The sequence below is a fragment of the Struthio camelus genome, chromosome 5 (genome assembly GCF_040807025.1).
Source record: "Struthio camelus isolate bStrCam1 chromosome 5, bStrCam1.hap1, whole genome shotgun sequence".
In the NCBI taxonomy this organism is placed as follows: Eukaryota; Metazoa; Chordata; class Aves; order Struthioniformes; family Struthionidae; genus Struthio; species Struthio camelus.
Window position 1 is genome coordinate 20,375,024 of NC_090946.1, and position 20,900 is coordinate 20,395,923.

Below are 20,900 nucleotides of genomic sequence, written 5' to 3' on the forward strand. Positions count from 1 at the left end.
AAAAAGCAGAGGACAATAAAACCTCAGAATACTTACTTTTCTACTTAAACGATCGATAATAATTTGGTTTGATATGTAGGTTAAATTCAACATCGCCAGGCATAAGGAAGTTGAATCTGCATTACTCTGTGGAGAAAACAAAAATACATGAACCACAGTTAATATGTATAAAATCTTTATACGTTAGCTGTTTACTATTTTTAAGTAATGGGACATCAAGGATTTTTAATTATTTTTTTAAAGAAGAAAACTGCTGCTAATTGTAGTTTATATAAACAAGACATGCTTTCTGGGTCCGTGTTCCTGTCTTTCAGCTGTGATGGCAAATCTGGACTACAATGTTCATCTGGGTAGCAACGTTCATCTCCAAAATACACAAAACATTATCATCTTCTGGTGTTCAGGGACTTTGTTGCATCACTCCCATTTTGAAATTACAACAGAAATAAAGGATTTCAGAAAAAAAAGAAAAAGAATGAACAACAGTTTGGACGCTGAAAAAATAGGAAAACACACTGAAAGTGGGCAAAAACAAGACTAGGAATGATAAATATACATGATATATAAACAGTACAGAAGTAATAGATTGGAAATACAGGCTGAACAAAACAGAAATCAAAAGTATTGAACGCAACAAAAAAGTAGCAATTTGAAAGTCATAAACAGATGTCCTTTTCCACAGTGATCACACTGAGCTTCTGGAACTCACCTCCACAAAGCACTGCTGAAGATAAAACCTTGTGTTGAAGATTTATACGTACTTCAAGATCACCTAGCTTTCATAGTAAAGACTGGAGTAAAGAGTTTTGTAAAGGCTCACGAGCACTTACTCTTCATGATATAAAGACAATTTCTAGACTACCATAAGGCAGGATATTCCATAATGGCTTCCTTTAGGGCTTCTCTCTTCCCTCTCTGAAACAGCAGACACTTACCCGTCAAAAGCTTGGAATGGACAAGGTGGTCTGAATTCATCTGACGATCTTACATTCTTTTATGTCTCTGAAGTTGTGTTTCCAGTGCAAGTATCTCCAAATGAAAATATATAAAAACTATGCATTGAAATGCATTGCTAGGCTGTGCTAGCCTGCATTCCTCCTTCATTTGAAAAACAAATCTAGGGTGGAATGAAACTTAAGGCGTTCAGGTGTTAATGCTCACTCTGCAAGACATTCCCTAATGAAATGCAAAGTGGGCTGGCTAATGCCTCTTCTAAGAATTCTGTCAAATTTTACATACCTTTTCTTCAGTGCAGTAAAATCAAGCTGTCTATCAGTCAGACGGATAAAAGTAAAGTCAAGCTGTCTATCAGTTAGACGGATAAATAAATTGGCACGTGCTCTATCTCAGTACTTATCACATGATGGCATTCACAGAAGTGACCAACACATGTATGACCACTTAATCTCTCACCATCTTGTCTATTTTATGCATATAACAAGATAACTCTGATTTACCTCCCATCTTCCAAGCTCTTTCAGAAGGAATCATGCATATTGAGCCAGAAGTGCTGTACTGTGCAAGTACAATTCACAGATATTGCATATGAGTTAACAATTCATCACTATCATGTAGTTAATACCACGCTCTATTTATTTAGAAGGATATACATTAGTGGCATGTATATGTAACTCATTTCTAAGATACATCTTATTAGCAGTACTGAGCACCGTTGGTTAACTTAAGAATTGATAAACGTTAGTTACCGTTCTGCAGTCAATGACATGGATGGCTATAGTTTCATCTTGGGTTTGACTAATAATGTAGGATGCTTCTTTGAATAAAGCCAAATGACTTCCATCATAGGTTACAATGCTCATATCAGAGAAAATTGTACAACGACCTAATGAAAATAAAAATAGAATAAATGCATTTTCTAATTATTCTGTTTCTACACCATAGTATGCAAGCATCAACTCTTATAAGTTAAATTCAACCTCCTTACAAATTCACTGAATTGTTACCTTAATTCAGTTCAAAAGTACTGCATAATTAAAACTTACATGCGCATTCCCATTTTGGGCAGCATTTGTCACCATTCGTTTGAGCAGCAAATCCTAAAACTCCGCAGCTGGGCTGAGTCGCATTGTATGGGCAGTTCTGTGACTTATTAACTTGGATCAGTTGTCCATCCAAGCATATGTGTTTTATGCACTCATCCTCTGTGATGGGCTAAAGCATATTTAAAAGACATAGGTTACCATTCTCACCAAGCTAATAACACAATATTTCAGAGTATTTACTCAAAAAGGGGCCTGAATTCTTCAGGTACAGAATACTTATGAATCCCTATGACATTGATGAAAGCTGTAAGCAAAGAGCACCTTTGAAAATCTGACCAGCTTGAGGATAGCATAAAAACCACCATCCTGCTGTGAAGTGCAGAATAGCATTATTAATTTCATGACTATGTGAAGCCAAGAAAAAAAAAGCAAGGAGGAGTATAGGCAGGAATAATAATAGGGATCTCTGGGGAGATATATTTTCAGGATGGCTACCTGACAGAAAATTGTTATCTAACAATATGAAGCACTGTATTTTGCCAGAAAAAATCTTGCAACAATCACACTCTGAAAACTGAGGTCCAAAACATGCTATATTATAGCAGTTAGGAAATCCATTAGGCATAGTAGGAATCATCCAGACTTACGGACATAATTAAGAAAATAATATGGCCCCCCTTGGATACCTAAAAAACCTAAAGATCAAAATACATAGGTCAAAAATAATGGTTTTATCAGTGTGTCAAAGTAACCTAGCCATATTCAAATCCAGATAGATAACTATTTATGCTACTCACTGTACAAGTTTGGAGAGTTGCTCTTTCTCTAGCTGGCACAAAAGCTGAAGCTGTGACTCCGGAGATAGCTTCAGCTGTTGCCAACCCATCAGAAAACATTGTAGTCAACGGATAAAGGGGTTTGGTGGACAAAAAGGCAAATGAGGAAACTGATGGAGCTATTGTGTCATTTGGATGGTCAGGTGTAATTAGTAGCGAACCCACAGAAGGCATTTGTAACTCAGATGATATTCCAAGTTTTGCAGCTTGAGTAGCACTGCTTGATGATGCAGCTATAGAAGAAAAAGGTTTTGGTTCGGAGGACGAATGTACGGTGGACCGTACTGATACGCTTACTTTAGAAGGAACTTCAGTTTTGTTTGTGAAACGTGGAGAATAAAATGTCTGAGGTGCTTCTGGGGTAATGGTAACACCTTGAGTATGAACAGCTTGGACTTCTGTTGTTAATTCTGGCTCTTCAGATTTTACTGTTTCAGGGGGCACAGACCTTTTTGCTTCTGAAGTAACAGAAAAATAGATGGGCTTCACAGAGGTTGTGAGAGATCCTCTCACCGCTTCTGCTTTCTCTGAAGTTGCTGATGCAACCGTAAGGTTTTGCCCTGTAATGCTTCTCATTGAAGAGGCAGAAGTTGCAGCTGATGAACGGGCTGTAGCTGGCAACATCGTACTCACTGGAAACATGGAACTGTAGGCAGTGGTTGAAAGTGGGACTTGTTTAGACAACCCTGCAGTTTTCTCTGTAGCACTTTTGTCCGCTGACGTGGACGCTGTTGAGAACACAGGTGTTAAAAAGGCACCTACTGATGACTCACTTCCCATCATGACGGGCCTTTCTGTTGCTTCTGTTAACAAAACTGATGAAAAGGTTGACTTAGATTCTGGAGAAGCTGTAGCTGTTTCAAGTGTTTGACCTGAAATGAGTAATTCACTAACTGAGGCCTGCCAGGTGAATTTCAGACTGGTATCTGCCTTTCGTGTGGAAAAGGAAGGAAATGCTTCCTTCTTAGCTGTTGCTAAAGAGGAGGAAGTTGCAAGCACGTCTGGTGAGGAGGGGAGAATTCTGGTGCCGAAACCCAAGTCAGCTGTTCTTCTACTTGGGACTGTAGACTGCAAAACTGAAGAAGTTCTTGATACGTATGGCTGTGTGACTGAATCAGTTAGGTATAACTCTTTTCTAGTTGGTAAAATAACTTGCGTAGGAACTAGTGAGGTAGGCAATACACTTGAATGAAAGCCTTCAGGCGGTGAGGTAGTGAAGGGGTATGAGGAAGTCAATGCTACTGTAGCTTCAGTTGTGCTTAAGGGAAGCTGTGGCTGACCAGTGGATTTTGTTAGCATTTCTGCAGGATACTGGTAAATGGGGGTACTGCTTTGGCTTGTCAAGGAAGGCTCCGATGTCTGACGATCAAGTTCCACTGCTGTCTGAGTAGAAAAACGTGGTATAAGCGTTGCCTTTATGGTCTGTGCAGAAACGCTCTCTCCTGAAGATGTCTGTCCCGAGAGGGGGCCTACTGAAGATGGAGTAAAGGACGGCTGCATTGTAGCTGCTGAAAGTTTTACTGCATCTGTTGTACTTTGGACTGTAGACTTCGCTGCTACAGAAATTATTTCAGTTTCTACTGGATATTTTGCTGTGGTTGTTACTTCAGGTATCATTTGTGTTAAAGGAGGTGAAGAAATTGATTTATCTGATAGATACTGAGAGCTGGAGAAAGCGTGAGAAGACTTTGTCAATGGAAGTACAACAGAAGTGGACAGAGTTGATCTTTCTTTGGGCGTCAGTGCTTTTTTTGTTGTTATAAACTGACTGCTGAACTCAGAGGATGGAGAGAATGTGGCATAAGTGGTATTTAAAATGGCTTTTGATAGCAATGTGTCATGTGATACTGTTGTTATTGGACTTGATCGTTGTGCTACAGTGGCTGCAGTAAGGAAAGCTGGGACAAGGAAAGTCTTTTCTGTTGAAAAAATAGATTTAGCTATAGTTGCTCTTGGATATGAAGAGGTAACAGTTTCATGTGATGTATGCATGGGACTGAGAGCTGTCAGTGATGCTTCTGTCCTGTATGTGGGTAGTGAAGGAAGGGAAACATTTAAAGAGGTTAGGGAGCGTGACGATGAAGACGGGAAAGCAGGTGGCTTTCTAGTAGAGATGCTAGTAATTCTTTCCACTTGTGATTTATCAGGCTGGGCTGTCAACAGTGTAGTTTCAGTTGCACTAAGGGTAAATGGAGATCCAGGGAAGGATATTCTGTGAACCGAGTCTTTTTCTGTAGCTACCAAAGGAACTGTAGTAGTTTCTTTTGATGAGATGGAAGTTTTTGTTGCTGATGTGGTAACACCAGCCGAATATGCTGAAGTGCTTGTCTTCGTTGCACTTAAAAGTAGAGGTGATTTGTATTCTGCAGATGTTTTTCCAGAAAGCAAAGTTGACTTTGCTGATAATTCAAAAGTGGATGTTCTCTTGGATGTTACCTCTGCAGGCAAAGGTGTCACCCTTGTAGTCCCAGCCAAAACAGGATATTTAGTATATAATGTAGTCAGGAACTCTGTTGCATTTAGAACCATGTGTGGGGGATATCCAGCTGTCGATACTGTTTTAAATGTTTTTTTTAATTCACCTATAGCTGGAGAAGCAGGAGTAGAAACAGACACTGAAGGTCTTTTAGTAGCAAGAGTGAGGGATTTTTCAGTTGTAGCTGAACTAGGATGTAGCAAATATGAAGGGAAATAGGAACTCAATGAATGCTCCATGCGAGATGTTGTTTTGAGAATTTCCTTTTTATGAGTTGTAAACGGTAACATTGTTTTTTCTGATGATATCTCTTGAGTTTGCAGAGTTGTCGTCTTTGGTCCTAGAGACGTAGTGAAAGCTACTGCTGCAGCAGCAGTCCAGCGTTGAATCATTTCAACAGGAGGCTCTGTAATTGCCTTTCCTAATGAAATAGGCGGTGTGGATGTTGGAGAAAACGTAGTCTTCACTGCGTGTTTGGTTACAACACTTGCTGCTTCTGTTGTTCCTGAAGGAACTGGCTTTATGCTCGGCTTTAACAAAGACAAAGTAGTGATCACAGGAGAAAATGAAGTTACTGTAACATTAGCTACTGTGGTAAAAGACCGTTCTACACTTACTTTCATTCTTTCTGAAGTTTCTGTTAGATTTACTGGTGATGCATATGAAGACATGCCCAGAGATGGTGATGTGGAGTACTGGGTCAAATACGCAGTAGTTTTTTCTGCTTCTGTTTCAAAAGAACTGGGAGTAAATTTTGTAAGTCCTTCTGGTTTTACTTTTACTTCTTTAGTGGGAAGCGTCCTAGTAGCAACTTCTGATGTCGCCATTATTTTAGTTTTCACTGGCAATTCTGTTGTTCTGAGTACTGATGGCGTCCCAGTAAAAACTGAAGTAGAAACTGGTTTGCTTTCTGATTCTGCACTTCTAGTCACTGCACGTGTAGCAGTTACTGTCTGAGGTTCTGTAGCCCTCAGTGGCTTAGCAGAAGCACTACTAATTGCTTGTATTCTTGTGGAAGTTTCTGAAGTGACTGTAGATGGAAACGATGGAAAAACGTCACTAGGAAAAGACAAGCTTACGTTAGATGTTGTTGTCCCAGACCTTGCTGCAGCACTTTTCCCAGATGATGTCATCTGTATTGAACGTGAAGAAACATTTGACGATAAAGTTATGGTTGAAACTGTTGTTTTAGATGTAGCAGCTGAAAATTTAGTTTTCCCTGTAGCTGCACTGACTTGCCATTTTGAAGCAAGTGTTGTTTCCATGTCCTTTGCTTCAGGTACAGGAAATGAAGTTACTGCTTCACTGAACACTGCCAAGCTGGGTATCGCAACAGTAGTTGATGTCACGTGTAAAACTGCTGGTGTTCTAATGCTGGACAGCAAGGCTTGACTGTCATCTGCAGGTTCAATGCCTGAAATCAGACATGAATAAATGGTAGCCTGTATATTAGAGTTATAAAGTTAGTGAAGCTAAAAGGAATTTATGTTAACTCATATTGTGCTGATCTTTTCTCTAACTGCCTTTGGACTTCAAAAATTCATAGACAAACTCAAAAACAAATTCATTAAATCATTTGCTTCACATTTAATGTTATTTAAATGTTTTGTGAAGAAAGAAGTTCTTTCTTAGCTTAAAATTTGTCTCAGATTTTTGGGGAATGAAATTAGTTTAACCAAAACGTATGTTCAGTGACAACCCAATACTGGCCTAACAAAGACCACAATTATGTAATGTTAAGCACCCAGGTTTGGAAAATTTGACTAAAACATCAACTAGGAAATTAATAAACTAAATGTTATGCATATTATATACAATTTTTCACACATACAGTCTTCAAAATAAACGCATCTTTGAGTGATTTCATCCAGCACCATACTGAGAGGACACGCAGGGATGCATCCTTCCACTCTAAAAGAAAAACAATTAGTATTAACTGGTTGAACAGTATCCTCTGGGTGAGGGCATTTAATTTTAGGAAAACACTATTCATTCGTAAAGTATTTACGAATGGAGCGCCTTGTTCTAGATCTCATGACCTCAGGGTACTCCTTCAAAATGTCACTGCCATGGTTTCCATTCTCACACAGACTCCACTATAGTCAGTTTTTGAAATGAACACTGCCAGATTCAATGGTAAATGCTATTATTTAGGAAACGTCAAGCATTTTTTGCGCATCAGAAGTATTCCCAATGCCCCTTTCACCAGACTTACCACAACATCCAGTCCTGTCAAAAAGCACAGTGGGTACAGAAAAGAAAAAGGCAAGGAGAGATGTGGTTGCTGCAATGCCATAACAAAAAAGTAGGGACAAAACTATTTGACACAAACCGACCATCCCCTCTCTTTGCTAATACTCTGTAATTTCCTCCAGCTTGAAAGTTACAGATATACTAGTAATTCCAGACCCTGATAGCAACTGCCACGTAGAAACATCAGTTTCACGTAGCTGCCACAGCAGTTTTTATTCCATTTCTTTTCTCCTTTATTTATTTCATTATATAAAAGCACAAACCTGCTATACTGAGCCTACATCTAGTTCCACAAATGCTTATTATGATGCATGAATGCATTACTCCAATTAAATACTTTACTGTAAAAATACAGATACTTACTTTGGTACTGCCTGACAGTTCTTTCCCAAAGGGTCTTTGCATGTTTTGAAACAAGGGCTTGTACAGGCATCATAATGCCACTCACATGCAGAACGGGACAGAAATTTAAATTTGACATCTGAAAAACAACCAAGATCAGTTATTCTCATATACTTACAGAAACACACACACATACATATCAGTAAGAGGCATGCTTAAAGTTCACTGCAACTCTAAATCCCTTAGTGTTTCTACCTATATTCTCTGTAAATAAAATGAGAAACATTTTTGGTACTGTTAAGGTCTTCAAAACAGAGAGAAACAGTATATTTTTGTGCATAGTATATTAAATAGTACTGGATCTGCAGCCTGTTTTCCTCTTTGCAGTATAAAATGTGACCACGTTTAGTGCATATTACAATGATTGGAAATCAAGGCCAAGTAAGTCAGAGCTGTTGCTCTGTAGGCTTTAAAATTCTATCAACAAGTAAACTATATTTTTGTTTATTCAAACAAAACGTGAAACCAGTAAGATGTTGATTCAGTACAATTATTACTATGAGAATCTAAAGAAAGAGAACCACTTGGATATGCTGTATTAATGACTGATATTCTTTTTAACATAATTATCAGAACAATTGTTTACTTGGTGTGTAAAATTAGCTGATGCAGCACGAAGTGTACATAATTTGTATGATGCAATCGTATTTTAAAGGCCAAAACAGAAACACTGTTTCAAAAAAAAAAAAAAAAAAGCAGAAATAATGCCAATTTAGACATTTAAAAATAATTTATCTTAATACCCGATCTTTACAGAAGCAGTATAAGATAGCCATTTCAAAAGAAGATATTAATTCAATCCCCAAATAGTTCTGAATCTGAAATTAGAACCACTCCTTTAATGATCAGAGCAACTGAGAAGGAATCAGAGACATGTAGTCCTGTAAAATTAAACTTGTAATCTATACTTGACTGTACAAAATAGTACCAATAATGAAAGAGACAGGATGGTAAGTTAAAGACCCAAATTGCCTTCTCAGTAGCTATGCAGGAAAGTGTGTTTATTGAAAGGATTCAGATTCACATAATTGAAACCCAAAGTACAAATTCAGATAAAGGAAGAGTTAAACTCTAAGGAGGGGAAAGAAATGGCAATAAGGAAAAATGGTATGCATTAGCAATACTTCCAATGCTTATTAAATTAAGCTCTAACTTTACAGAATGAATGTAAAGAAGAAAAATAAAGGGGCAGAGCCACAGACTGAGTGTAAACCTCAGAGAAACAAATTTGTTGCAATCACTATATGGGTGACATACGAGGGCACACATGCTTACATGTTCAAATACATGCTCTCCTGTCTGCTACAATCCTGCCCTTTCTGCATGCAGAACCGTTTCCCACATGATGCTTGACTAGCTTAATGGCTCTTCCAAAACTTGCCTGACTTACAGGTTACAGGCAACATATCTGGATTTCAGGACCTAAACTACAATAGCCCAGCTGAGCCCCCATCCTGTAGCAGAAAGGGCAGGGTAGTAGCATTTCGGTTACATGCACGAAGTGCACGAAGTGCTACGTGCAACCGAAGTAGCACTTCGGTTTTAAGTCCATGAAACACCACCATTATGACACACTGGTCCTTTCTGGACTGATAAAACTGATCTTGGGAGTTACACTGTTCAGAGCTTATGAGGAGTAGCTGCACTAAAAGAGTGTTTATATTAATGATTGGAAGGAGAATGATTACTACACAGAAAAAAATTCAGTTTTGGGTCCTCTGAAGTCTTTTTGCTTGTAAGTTTTGCCAATCTTTGCTTGTCTGGGAAATGAAGAAAGTCTCTTACACCTCCTTGGAGACATTCAATTCTTCCCCCCCTTGACCTAAAGAAATTGTTCTTCCTGCAATTTAGGGACATCCACACTTACGGGTAGTCACCCCTCTATCATTATTAACCATTAATGTCTTCTTTCTTAATAAAAGTAATTCTCCTAACTCAAAAGTATAAATCAAACTCAAATACAACCATGCCCGCTCTTACAGTAAAAGAGTGTGTATGTTGCCCTCTAGTGTTATCCTTTAACGGTGTCCTCTACCCAAGAGCTTGTTTCAGCTTTTGCAAACATAACATAATGAAGTTACATTTTCATAAACAACTAGGTACACTTCACTGAATATAGGGGGCCTTACTAGTATACATTTTGTTGAAAGACGCATGTGGTTCTGCAGTCACTGACAGGTCAGAGGCATAAGGTTTAGGGACAATCGAAGAGGATGTATGAGACAGAACGTATCAGAGACCTATTGACATAGGCATCTTCTAACAGCAGTAATGATCAGCAATAACAGTGTACCTTCCCGGAGTCTGGAAAAATCGCATTCATCAGACCACCCTAGATTAAATACTCAGACAGATACTTAACTTCAACTCTTGCCACAAACCTCTCCATCAATTGTAAAAGAAGTCTCAAACACAGCAAAAGCACCACCAGCCTTGCATAAAGAGATACCATAACCTGATGAAGAATGTTACCTTCTCAATTTAGCAGAACAGTCATCTTGGATTAACACTTCCAAGCGCTGGTGTTAATATACTTTCTCCCACTCTTCAAACAAGCTTAGATCTCTATGAAATAATTGCTACGTTTCCCTCAAGCATTCCTACAGATCAAGTTCACAGAGTCTCCAAGTGCTGCATGCCTTTTCTTGGTAGGAAATAGGGGGAATCTGCACATAAAGGCATAGCATTTGTCGGGTGGTTGATAAACACAAAATCATGCTTGTCTGCAAATTTTGCTCTCTACTTCTCCGGAAAGAGGGACGGAGGGATGGTGAACTTATGAACTTTGCTATGAAAACAGTTTCCAAAGAAAAACTGTAGAACCAGAAGACACTTAATTTTCCAGCCAAGGAACTTAAAGAGAACCGAATATGCCAGGCCAAGCTATACTACATTTTCTTAATGTGTAAAATCTAAAAAGAACAGACCAAATCACCACCATCAGCGCTGAATATAGTCCATGAAATGTTTTCCAGTCTCTCAAAATTTCCAGTATATCTCAGTAAATCCATCTGATGAAGTCAAACCTGTGCGTTGTTATGAACTATGGGAAACTGTTTCTCCAACGTTAAGTGAATCTCAGTTCAGTTGTTCAAGATATGTGAGTGTTCACTACTGATAGCATGACTTGGAGAAAGCCTAGGCAGATCGAGGACCTAGCTGGTCAAGAGTGCTAGCCAAGGTGAAAAGAAACACAGCAAGATGCAGTTCCTGTTAAAAAGTTTGGACTAAATAGAGACTAGACAGAAAACAGAGGGGAGGAAAAACAGAGACACAGAGGCTTGTCCTGAGCTACACTGAATTCAAGACTAAGCCAAGAGAATAATAAAGTATCTCTATACCTAGCCCAATGCCTTACACAATAGACAATTTTATTTCTTTTTACATTGCTACTTTTGCGTACAAACTATAACCATACTACCTACAACCATTAGGGTACCAGGAAAAAGTAGTAATAAAGTGCTTTGAAGTAATTTAAATCTCTCTGTCCTTAAACTGACAAAAATATTCCTTTCGCTTTCTTTATTGGTTTCAGACTAATTTCGATGCCAGACAAACTTCAGCTTTATTGTTGCTGCTGTACTGCTACTCTCACGACAGAGAAGATCAGAGCTCAGAAACTGTGGATTTCACCAGTGTCATGGCATGAACGCTTTATGCTACCCCGGATACTAATCAGCCATCTCCACTACATGCTTCCCGTTTTTTTAATACTTAAATCCCCCTGCAGCAAACAGTAATACGAGCTTACTGTATTCAGTGCAACAGTCCAGTTCCCTCACAACAAAGGAATGATGCACAGTTTACAGACAATGAGTCAAGCTTCTTATATCGAGCATGTGTTCCTCCAAAGGATTTGTCATGGCATTTGAAAATAAGCATGTGTCTCCTGGTGAAATCTATCAGCATTTGTCTTCTCCTCAGTGATATAACAAATCCTTAACAGAATTGTAAATTATGCCCTGGATGACAGTCATTCCAGTCTACAGGCCAACTGAACCCACGTTTCTTTTACCTAACAGGAGCTGAGCATACAGCATGCTACAGTACTGGAGAAAGTTTCTGCATGAATGCAGGTATATAGTTTGCCAAAGACAATATATTGAAAAGATACTACCACACCCCATACTTAGTTTTGTCACTTGCTTGGACATCAGAGCAGCATTTTGTTCCCTACAATTTACAATTTTCATTCTTCCTGTCTTTCAAAATTAATTCTGTGGTAGAACAGTTACTACTGTTAAACAAAGAGTTTTATTTGTTATCACTAAGAAATTGCAGCGCTTTGTTGAGCCATGACAACACTTCTTACTAGCTTAACTGCTTTTTTTTTTTTGTGTGTTGGCAGTTTCTACTGTTCACAACCACTCTCCTGCCCTTTCTTTTGATTTTTACCTTAAAGGAAAAAAATTGCCACTGGCAGAATCTACGTATTTTTAATAATTTTTTACATGCCATACTCAAAAAACCTCTTTCCTAAAAAAAAAAAAAAATTAAAATGTGAACTATATTGATTCTAACAAACAGCTATATTTAATATATCAGATTATCTCAGTGAGTCACTTAAAAGAAAAAGGCTTCACTTGTTTAAAAAAAATCAAAATTCATATTAAACGTTTTAGTTGACTCAAACATCAAGAAAAAATGGAGTATTTGGCTTTTCATTCTGATCTGGTACTTTATTTTGTTTTGTTACTTTTCTCAGAAATTTCAAAAATTGTAGAAGGATAAAAATTCACTTTAGAATTTGCTCTATTTATAACAGCAGCAAAACACTGCTTAGTAACTTAGATTGCCTATCTACTCAGTCATAAGTTTAGAAACATGAAACCCTATCCACCCACTCGCACGCACAAACTACCAACAAACTCTGCTCATGTCTTTTAAGTTTCTGCAATGAGAAATGAAAGCAAGTATCACTGAAAAAATATACTTCATGCTTAGCTGAAACATTGCTGAAAGCACAATATATTTATGTACCTCTCAAATACTTTTGCTTTAGGTTCCCATGATGATGTTAGATGAATATACTCTTGTTAGCATAAGTAATTAATCTCCTGTTTATTCACACAAATAGAGGTCAACAGTTTGTGTTTGTGGTAGAAGCAGGAAAGATATTACAATGCTACAGAAACCTCAGTTCGATTGCAAGAGCTGCTGAGCAGATGTGTGTACTGACATACCCAGGATTTGCAGGTATCCAGCAGCTGCGCAGCATTATCTAGGACCAGGCCCCATGACTGGCGAGCACCACAGCTCAAATCAAACTCAACAGCAATCCATTGTAAGTAAAATAGGACATTTTAGAACACGAATTCTACTGATGGAAATGGCTAAGAGTAAATTAAGTCAAGCCGGTCAATTACAACACGTATAAATCTCACTGAACATGAAAGATGTCTCTGTTAAAAAAAAGTTTTCATAAAAAATGAATTTCATTTTCAGTTTTATACCATCTTTACTTCTGAATGTGTTTCAGATCATTAAGATTCAAGCATTCAAATCAACCAGAAAGGCCCTGCATCAGATGTAAACACTGACAAATATCTCTATGCAGTGTGCATATATTTTCTGCACATGAAAAGATTAGAATTTTTTATTTTAGCAAAAAATTCTCACTGACACAGGCCTTATACTTAGAGTAAATGAAGAGTTGTTAAAGCACATAACTAATATTACTAAGAACTCTGCCACAGAATTCACATAGGATTTAGGGCAAGTCACTTACCTTTCATAGAATCACCGTGGTGTGCTTTACACATCACCGTGAGTTAATTTTATATATAATATAAAAAAGGTAAAAGGCAACTAGTTGGAGCACATTATTAAAAATAAAAGAAATCTGCAGATAAATCCTTGAAAAGGTTATCAGTTGCCTACTTTCACTAATTTACCAACAATTTCAAATATGAATTCATCACTCTTACATGATATTTAATCTCTGTGCTTGTTCATGACTCAGTGTACTCTTTTAATTGCATGTATACCGAGCCAATGCTGGGAAAAATTCCTCCATAAAATGTATTTCTTTGTGAACATGTGTACCCTAGGTATTCAAATTCAGTTATCAAACATTTGTATCAAATGTTTGTACATACAGGACAGTAGACGAATCTGAGCATAACGAAAATAACTCAATTTAAAAACTGAAGCGACTATTCATGGAAAATACTTTGCAGTATTAGCCCATCCTATCTGTGTAATTTATAGCCAGTGTATTTCAATATGACAGTATTTCTTGCTATGAAACTGGAAAAAGTGACTCGTCATCTGACTTAAAACAAACATGTATCTATTGCTGTGGTGATCAGGTCATGTAAAATTCTTCCTTTTGAATGTGCGTCACAGAGCGTGAAGAAGTCTCATGAGGAACTTTCTGGCCAGGGGATTTACTGGGCCTATTATTCTGCTCCCGATATTTATCCTCTGATTCCGCAGGAATAGCTGTTCCCGGTTCAAGAGTTTCTGATCTAATATGCAAAGCATTTACAATAGTCAGCAGGAAACTCTATCTGCTTTTGCCTGTGCACTCTGGAGATGGTGTAACTTTTCCATTAACTTAAACAAATGCTGCTGTATTTTTAGACCATGTAATTACCCTATATCAGCAGGCTGGGCCCTGTGAAAGTACACTGGAGAAAGATTCAAGACCTATGTTTCTCTGCTTATAAAACTCTGAAACCCAAGCCCTCGGATGTGGTGATTAATGAAATGCCTCTTGATCATTTGATCTGATCCCACTTGCTGAGGTAAATTGTTTTAGTTTTCCATTGGCATAGATAGGATTTTTTGGTGTAATGACTGGAGGGCAAAGACTTCACACTAAAAAGACATACCACTCTGTATTAATGGATGACTGCTGAGAATTGAAACATGTTTTAACCTTCTTCATTCCTCCTTCAAAGACAAAAGACCAAAGAGATATTTTTGTTATGTCCAAAAAAAGGTCTTTGCTTGAAATGCTGTACGAGCATCCTGGTAATAGCGTTAGCTCTATAATTCTGCTGTTCAAAAACTCAACAGCTCTGTGATTACAAGCATTTGTCAAGAAGCAACAGGCATTTGGCAATGACAAAATCTGTCATTTTTTCTGAAGTTGGAGCGTGCCAGTCAACAGCTGCATTAGGCTGTCATCGTAATGCACCGCAGAACATCGGCAGATTCACAATGTCACCATTAACGCTTTAATTCAATGTTTTGATAACAAGAAGCTCTACGAGGCACACAGTTGGCCTCTTCTGTCATAGAAGTCAGTGCTTGTTTCAGATTTGTCTGTGCTAGAGATTCATAATGGTGACCATAAAACACGGCCAGGTGGCCAGCTTCCTTTGTTACAATATTTCATTTTCTTTCTTCGCTTGTAATGCAAAATTTTCCTTTCAGAGTATGAAGGACTGATAAAAAAAAAAACTGGTATTACCCGGAATACCTATTAAAATACTTCCGCTACCCCAATAAATGAATTATGAATGCACATAAAAATAATAAAACATTTTGTAGTCCTTTTGGAATTTTATACACCACACAAAGGCCACTGGATGCAGCAAGTAGTAAGTGCTACTGAGGTTCATAAATAATGTTGTATAAATGCGTTTCACGTAACTGATGTATCAATGCAAACAAACACTAAAATAAATGATAGCCTCCTGAATAATATGTTTTGTTTTATTTTCTAGGCCAATGTAACGTCTTGTATCTTTTTCTTGATCTATAAGCCATCTTCATTTTAGCACGTAGCTCCCAAGTATTTATGAATATGTGAAAACAGTTATTCTTGTTACTTCTTTTCCTTACTAAACCAAAAGAGAAAAAGCATGATTGATTAATGGAATTTTTAACGGGTGTTGATCGCCATCAGTTGTTCCAGAAGCAAATTCTAGGCCCAGCTCCTTAGAAGGGTTTGTATCTCCTATATTTCTGACTCTTATGCCTCTGCGGAATATAACTATTGTTATGGAAATGGGAATCTCTCAGGTATTTAGAAACAGTCTCCCAGCAGTCTGCTCTGCGTACACAAGACTTCTTAGCTGTCCAAGAATCATCAGAGAAACGGACACACAGGTCCCCAAGAAGAGATCTGAATGTCCACTTCCATGGCGCCTGAAACACCAAGGGATGAGATCCCAGAAGGCAGAGCCTCTGTGACATCTCAGAGAGTGGGTATGCAGATACACGGCAAGGTCTTTCTCTGGTGAAACATGAGGTCTGAGAGGTGTCAACTACAAGCAATGCCCACCGCACTGGACAGCATGACCTCTCTCCAGAAAGGGAACAAGCAAGCTTGCAGTGAGAATCCATTGTACAGAAAACTCCTTGATGCAATCAGAAGGAAAGGAGAAGAAATTTTTTTCTCCAAATCTTTTCTCTTAGAAGATGTATTCAGTTCTTTTCTGTTCCCTTCGTGAATCCATTACTCATCAGCATGCATGTCCTGCTCCTTAAGAATTTCCTCACAACCTACAAAGCAAGTATTGTGCACGAACCATGCATTAGGCTATCCATTTCCAAAACCAGTTGGCAAATACAGCAGTCATGCATTAAGGTATTTAATGGCTTTGTGACATGAAAACAGAATCCAGTCCTCACTACAGAGTTCAGGGAAAAAGATTTTGAGCCCGACTGTCACTGATTACACACACTTCCCAAAGATTCTGAGGGGAGGTAAGTAATCTCATCACCTCTGAAAAAAATCAATACCATTTAGCTTATACTTCCACCGGGAGCAAACCTCTGTTCATAAAATACAAGTTTAATTACCTACCTACGAGCTTAAAAAGGGTTGACAGTCTGAACTCCTCTGTATGACGGTACTTCAAGAGCTCAACTGAAGAGGCGGAAATGTGGATGAAGTATCCTGGTTTTGCAAATGACTCAAAGGAACTGTATCCTGAAAGCCACGTATTCTTGTGAATGGCAAATGTAGATTTGTTGTGAAACTCTTCACTTTTTTCCCATTTAGAAAGAATGAGGGAATTATTGGAAGCCAACTGAAGAAAATAATTTGGTCTCTCTGCTGTTTCAAATGAAACCAAGTTGGAATCTGAAAAAATACACAGAACTCATTTACCTTCTGAAATACCCAAGATAAGCTAGACTCACCCTGATGCAACACTGCTGATACTAGTAGCACGAGCAATGAAGACTAGCACTGGCACTATCAGCAAAAACAGCCCGAGCCTCGTAAGGAAATACATCATATATCGATTTCAGAATGCTAGATTCTGAAGGTTTCACTGACAAGCTGGATATTTAATTTTCTAAATGCCCTACCAATTTCAACCGGGTTGTCAGCTTATTAAAATAGTTGCCCAGACCAGGATGAAGGAATCTAGCCCAGAAGGCAAGCAGAACTTCAGTTTACAGCCTCCACTATGCAATGTATGTAATAAAAATTTAACTTTCACATAACTAGTTTTACAACATTTGCCATCAGGAATTTACAGCTCAAGAGCTCATCCTTGCTTTAAAAATAAACTACAAAAACGTTTCTTGCATTCAGCTTCCAGCTTTAAGTCTTCATTTCTAAGCAGTCAGCTCTATAGCCCTTCCCCAAAGAATGTTAACAGCAAAGTCTCTTTCCTGGCAAATGTACCCACATGATATGTTACCATTAAAACAGTACCATTGATTTCAAGCAAGCCTCTGTAGGATCAACTGCAGTTTGGCAGATCTTGAGCCTGTTACAGGCATCTGTTGCTCACAGAATTGCTTCTTTCTAGTTTGCTGTAAACTCTGCTATTCTGTTTAAAATAGCCATTAAACTACTGTAAAATCAACTACACCCCCAGGCCTGGATAGCATTTCTTAAAATCTCTATTAAACAGATAGTCTGTCATGCTCTTGTTCAACACTTCTGGAGGACCTCCTTTTTTCTCAGCATAAAAACTTTTACTTATTTGAAAAACAGAGCTGCACTTGTGACTATCTCTTTTTTTAATTGTTTGCAGCAAGTAGCTATTTGGTAAGTAATGCTGGACAGTCAGTACAATTTATAATACTTGCCACGTAGCCAACTAGTACATTAGTGCCTCAAACTTCCCATATTCCATGATTTGTCTGAAACTGATGAAGTACATTCAGTTTTCTGAGGTAAAATGAAACCAAATTTGTAATATTCGGGTTAACATACAAAAAAAAAAAAAACAGGTACAGATACATAAACGAAGACGTGGATATGATAAATATTGCACTGATTTTACAAACTCCTCTATGGCCAGATGATGAAATGCCATCCTCTTGAATTGGACTATATAGCAGAAATCCCACTTGCCAGGTTAAACTCTGAGAGAGAGATTTTGGGTGGGAATAGAGCAGGAAGACTAACCTTCCTTTTCCAAAGCTGAAGTGAACGCAATGTACAAGTGTCTCAGAACTATGACTAATAAAAGAAATTTGGCTCTGGATACTCTGTTACATGTATTCTTGTATCAGTTCTACATATGACAGCACTACCGAGCAAATTCTTACCGTTTTTTCAGCCAACAAGTATCACTTTTTTCAATTACACAAGGATAGCCACCTTCAGTCAGTAATACTGAGAGTAATAATGGGCAGTAACACTGGGTATGCAGATAGCTACAGCATTTAATCAATGCAACAATGTGCTGAATGCATTACTGTAAGCCTTCTCTACCTATTTGAAGGTGTGAAAGACTTCTTTTGTCTGCTGAATAAGCAACACATTCCTTCAAGGGAAACCTAGATTAGGGCTTGGAGGAGACATATTCACAGCACACACCCTTACCCTTATGCAGCTCAGATTAGAGCCAGCAGCTATCTCTGTACAAGTCAGCAGAGAATGAGGATGGTGGCAAACAGGGTGGGCTAGAGAGCACTCTTCTTGTATCATTCCTCTCCCATTCTTCTCCATGTCCTAGCTCTCCCAGAGGAAAGGTGGAGGGGATAACACATATCTGGAGCACAGGGCTACAATGCTCGTTCCAGGGTTTTTGGAGCTTTTGCAGGGTGTGGAGAGGCTTTCCAATTAAAAGTATCCACCTTTTTATATAGGTACAATCATCTAATTAAAACCCATCACATGGAAATCTTGGCATATAACATTAAGGTGCAGAACCAGTTGACAGACACAGAGAAAAGATTTTTTGCCCCAGGTCTATCCTCAGACGTAGGCTCGTATCCAAAGGCAGAATTTGCTCTGCCTTACTTAAGTTTCTAGGCTACAGTAACTTTACCATGTGCTCTGGGTTTATAAAGTCCTGAAGTCAGCATAAAGCTCACTGCATGTCCAGGAACAGTCTCTTCTGCTCTCACTGGGAAAACAAAACCATCCACAAGTTTCACTGCCATTGCAAATTCTCCATCCAAATAGCTGACCAGCTGGTATGGGCCCTTTCCCAGAGCTGTTGAGAAAAAAGTCAAAATTACCTATTGTGTCAAGTGTCACAAATGACTGAGCTCTAAATATTATGATACAACACATAATGAAAAAACACATCTGAAAAGAGCTGTAGGTGCCGTGTACTAAACTGTACTGACAACCCGAGTAAACTGAACTCTTTTAGAAAACACCTGTTCTGAAAACTGTGCAAAATATCTAGCTTCAATTCACAAGATTCATGATTAGCTTCTCCTTTTCCTCCCTGCTTCTGATGAATTTGGGTTTCATAGTCACTTCATGACATTAGCTGAGTCCTCAATATTTCTCTTGGACAGATACCCAAACAACACGATCTATAAGTAAACAGAGTTATACAGACCATCCTGGGATCCCTCTAAATCGTTTATTTGTATGCTTCAACTGGTTATGCACTTTTTACTAGTATTGAAAAACAATTTTATTATGCTCAAAGTGTGAGGAATTTTGCACGGAATGAGAGTTTGTCATCATCAAGTGGCAAAGAATTCCTTGAGCAGTGTAAGTACACACATAACACTGGGGAAGTGGGACATAAAGAAATCAGCTAAATAAGCAGAGAAATGGACATATTTTATTTATGAGTAACAAAGCCAGAAGCAATGATATCATTTTCACAAATCTCATAATGCCACATTTATTTGGTTTGTTTCAACTATATTGAAGCACAGTATTTTAAAGATTATTATTGAAATACTATTTGGAATGATTTTTTTTAAACTTTCTCTATTAAAACCAGACATATTAGACTACACTCGAGGAACTCTCCTCACTCCCATTTTACACAAAACCCAGGACACAGCAAGCGCACATCTAGGCTAGAAATCATTCGCAACTTCTCAGCTGATAGCTGCAGCTAATACTACAGACCCTTGAACTCGGTTCAAAGAAGTAGTCACGTGTACTCGGTTCAATTGGAGCTGTAATTTGCAACAAATTGCAGCTTTCCTTAGTTTTCTAGCTCTCCCTAATCCTAAGAGCCACTGACAGTCTGGAAATCCTAAGGGGGCTGCACTTCAACTAGAGTTTCGGATTCTAATGGCATGAATGAGAGGCCAACTAGGACAAAAGCCCATGCCCAGCTTCGGGCTAAGCATGCACTGTGATGCTTGGTTACCTTCAGTGGCAGAAGGACAGAGGGAGTTGAAAAACATCTAAAAATGACTTCAAAATGTTTTGTTCTGGAAATGATACCGTGTGTTAACGTCGCAGATATCAGGCCCTTCCAAAACTTGAGAAGCCACAGCTACCAGCTGAGAATTTCTCCCTACCAATGACAAAAGGCTTCTGCCTCTAGCTTCTGTAGGACTGGAACTACTTTGCTCTGGATTCACGAAAAAGTTACACTGAGAAAGCCTCTCCCCAGTCCAAAACAGTTGCTTAGTTGTCTCCAAACCTCACTAATTTTTGGGAATGCGTCTATATTTGAGATAGAGAAGAAAATCTTCAGCATTGCAATGACTTTTTGCTTTGCTGGCAGCTCTGAAACACCCTAAATTGAATACTGATGAGCTGGATAAGCAAACAGTGGGAAGGTGTGGGAAGTATACTATAAC

At 38.4% G+C, this 20,900-nt stretch overlaps 1 protein-coding gene across 1 annotated transcript in view; it reads right to left on the reverse strand.

Moving 5' to 3' along the window:
- Positions 1-20,900, reverse strand: part of OTOG (otogelin) — a 112,795-nt gene that overhangs the window by 29,630 nt on the left and 62,265 nt on the right. The window contains exons 31-38 of the mRNA XM_068944908.1: positions 19,163-19,330; positions 16,732-17,010; positions 7,932-8,049; positions 7,147-7,226; positions 2,801-6,729; positions 2,004-2,172; positions 1,707-1,843; positions 37-126 (exon numbers count right to left, since the gene is read on the reverse strand). Of these exons, the coding sequence (XP_068801009.1) occupies positions 37-126; positions 1,707-1,843; positions 2,004-2,172; positions 2,801-6,729; positions 7,147-7,226; positions 7,932-8,049; positions 16,732-17,010; positions 19,163-19,330 (4,970 nt within the window). The remainder of the gene's footprint in view (positions 1-36; positions 127-1,706; positions 1,844-2,003; positions 2,173-2,800; positions 6,730-7,146; positions 7,227-7,931; positions 8,050-16,731; positions 17,011-19,162; positions 19,331-20,900) is intronic.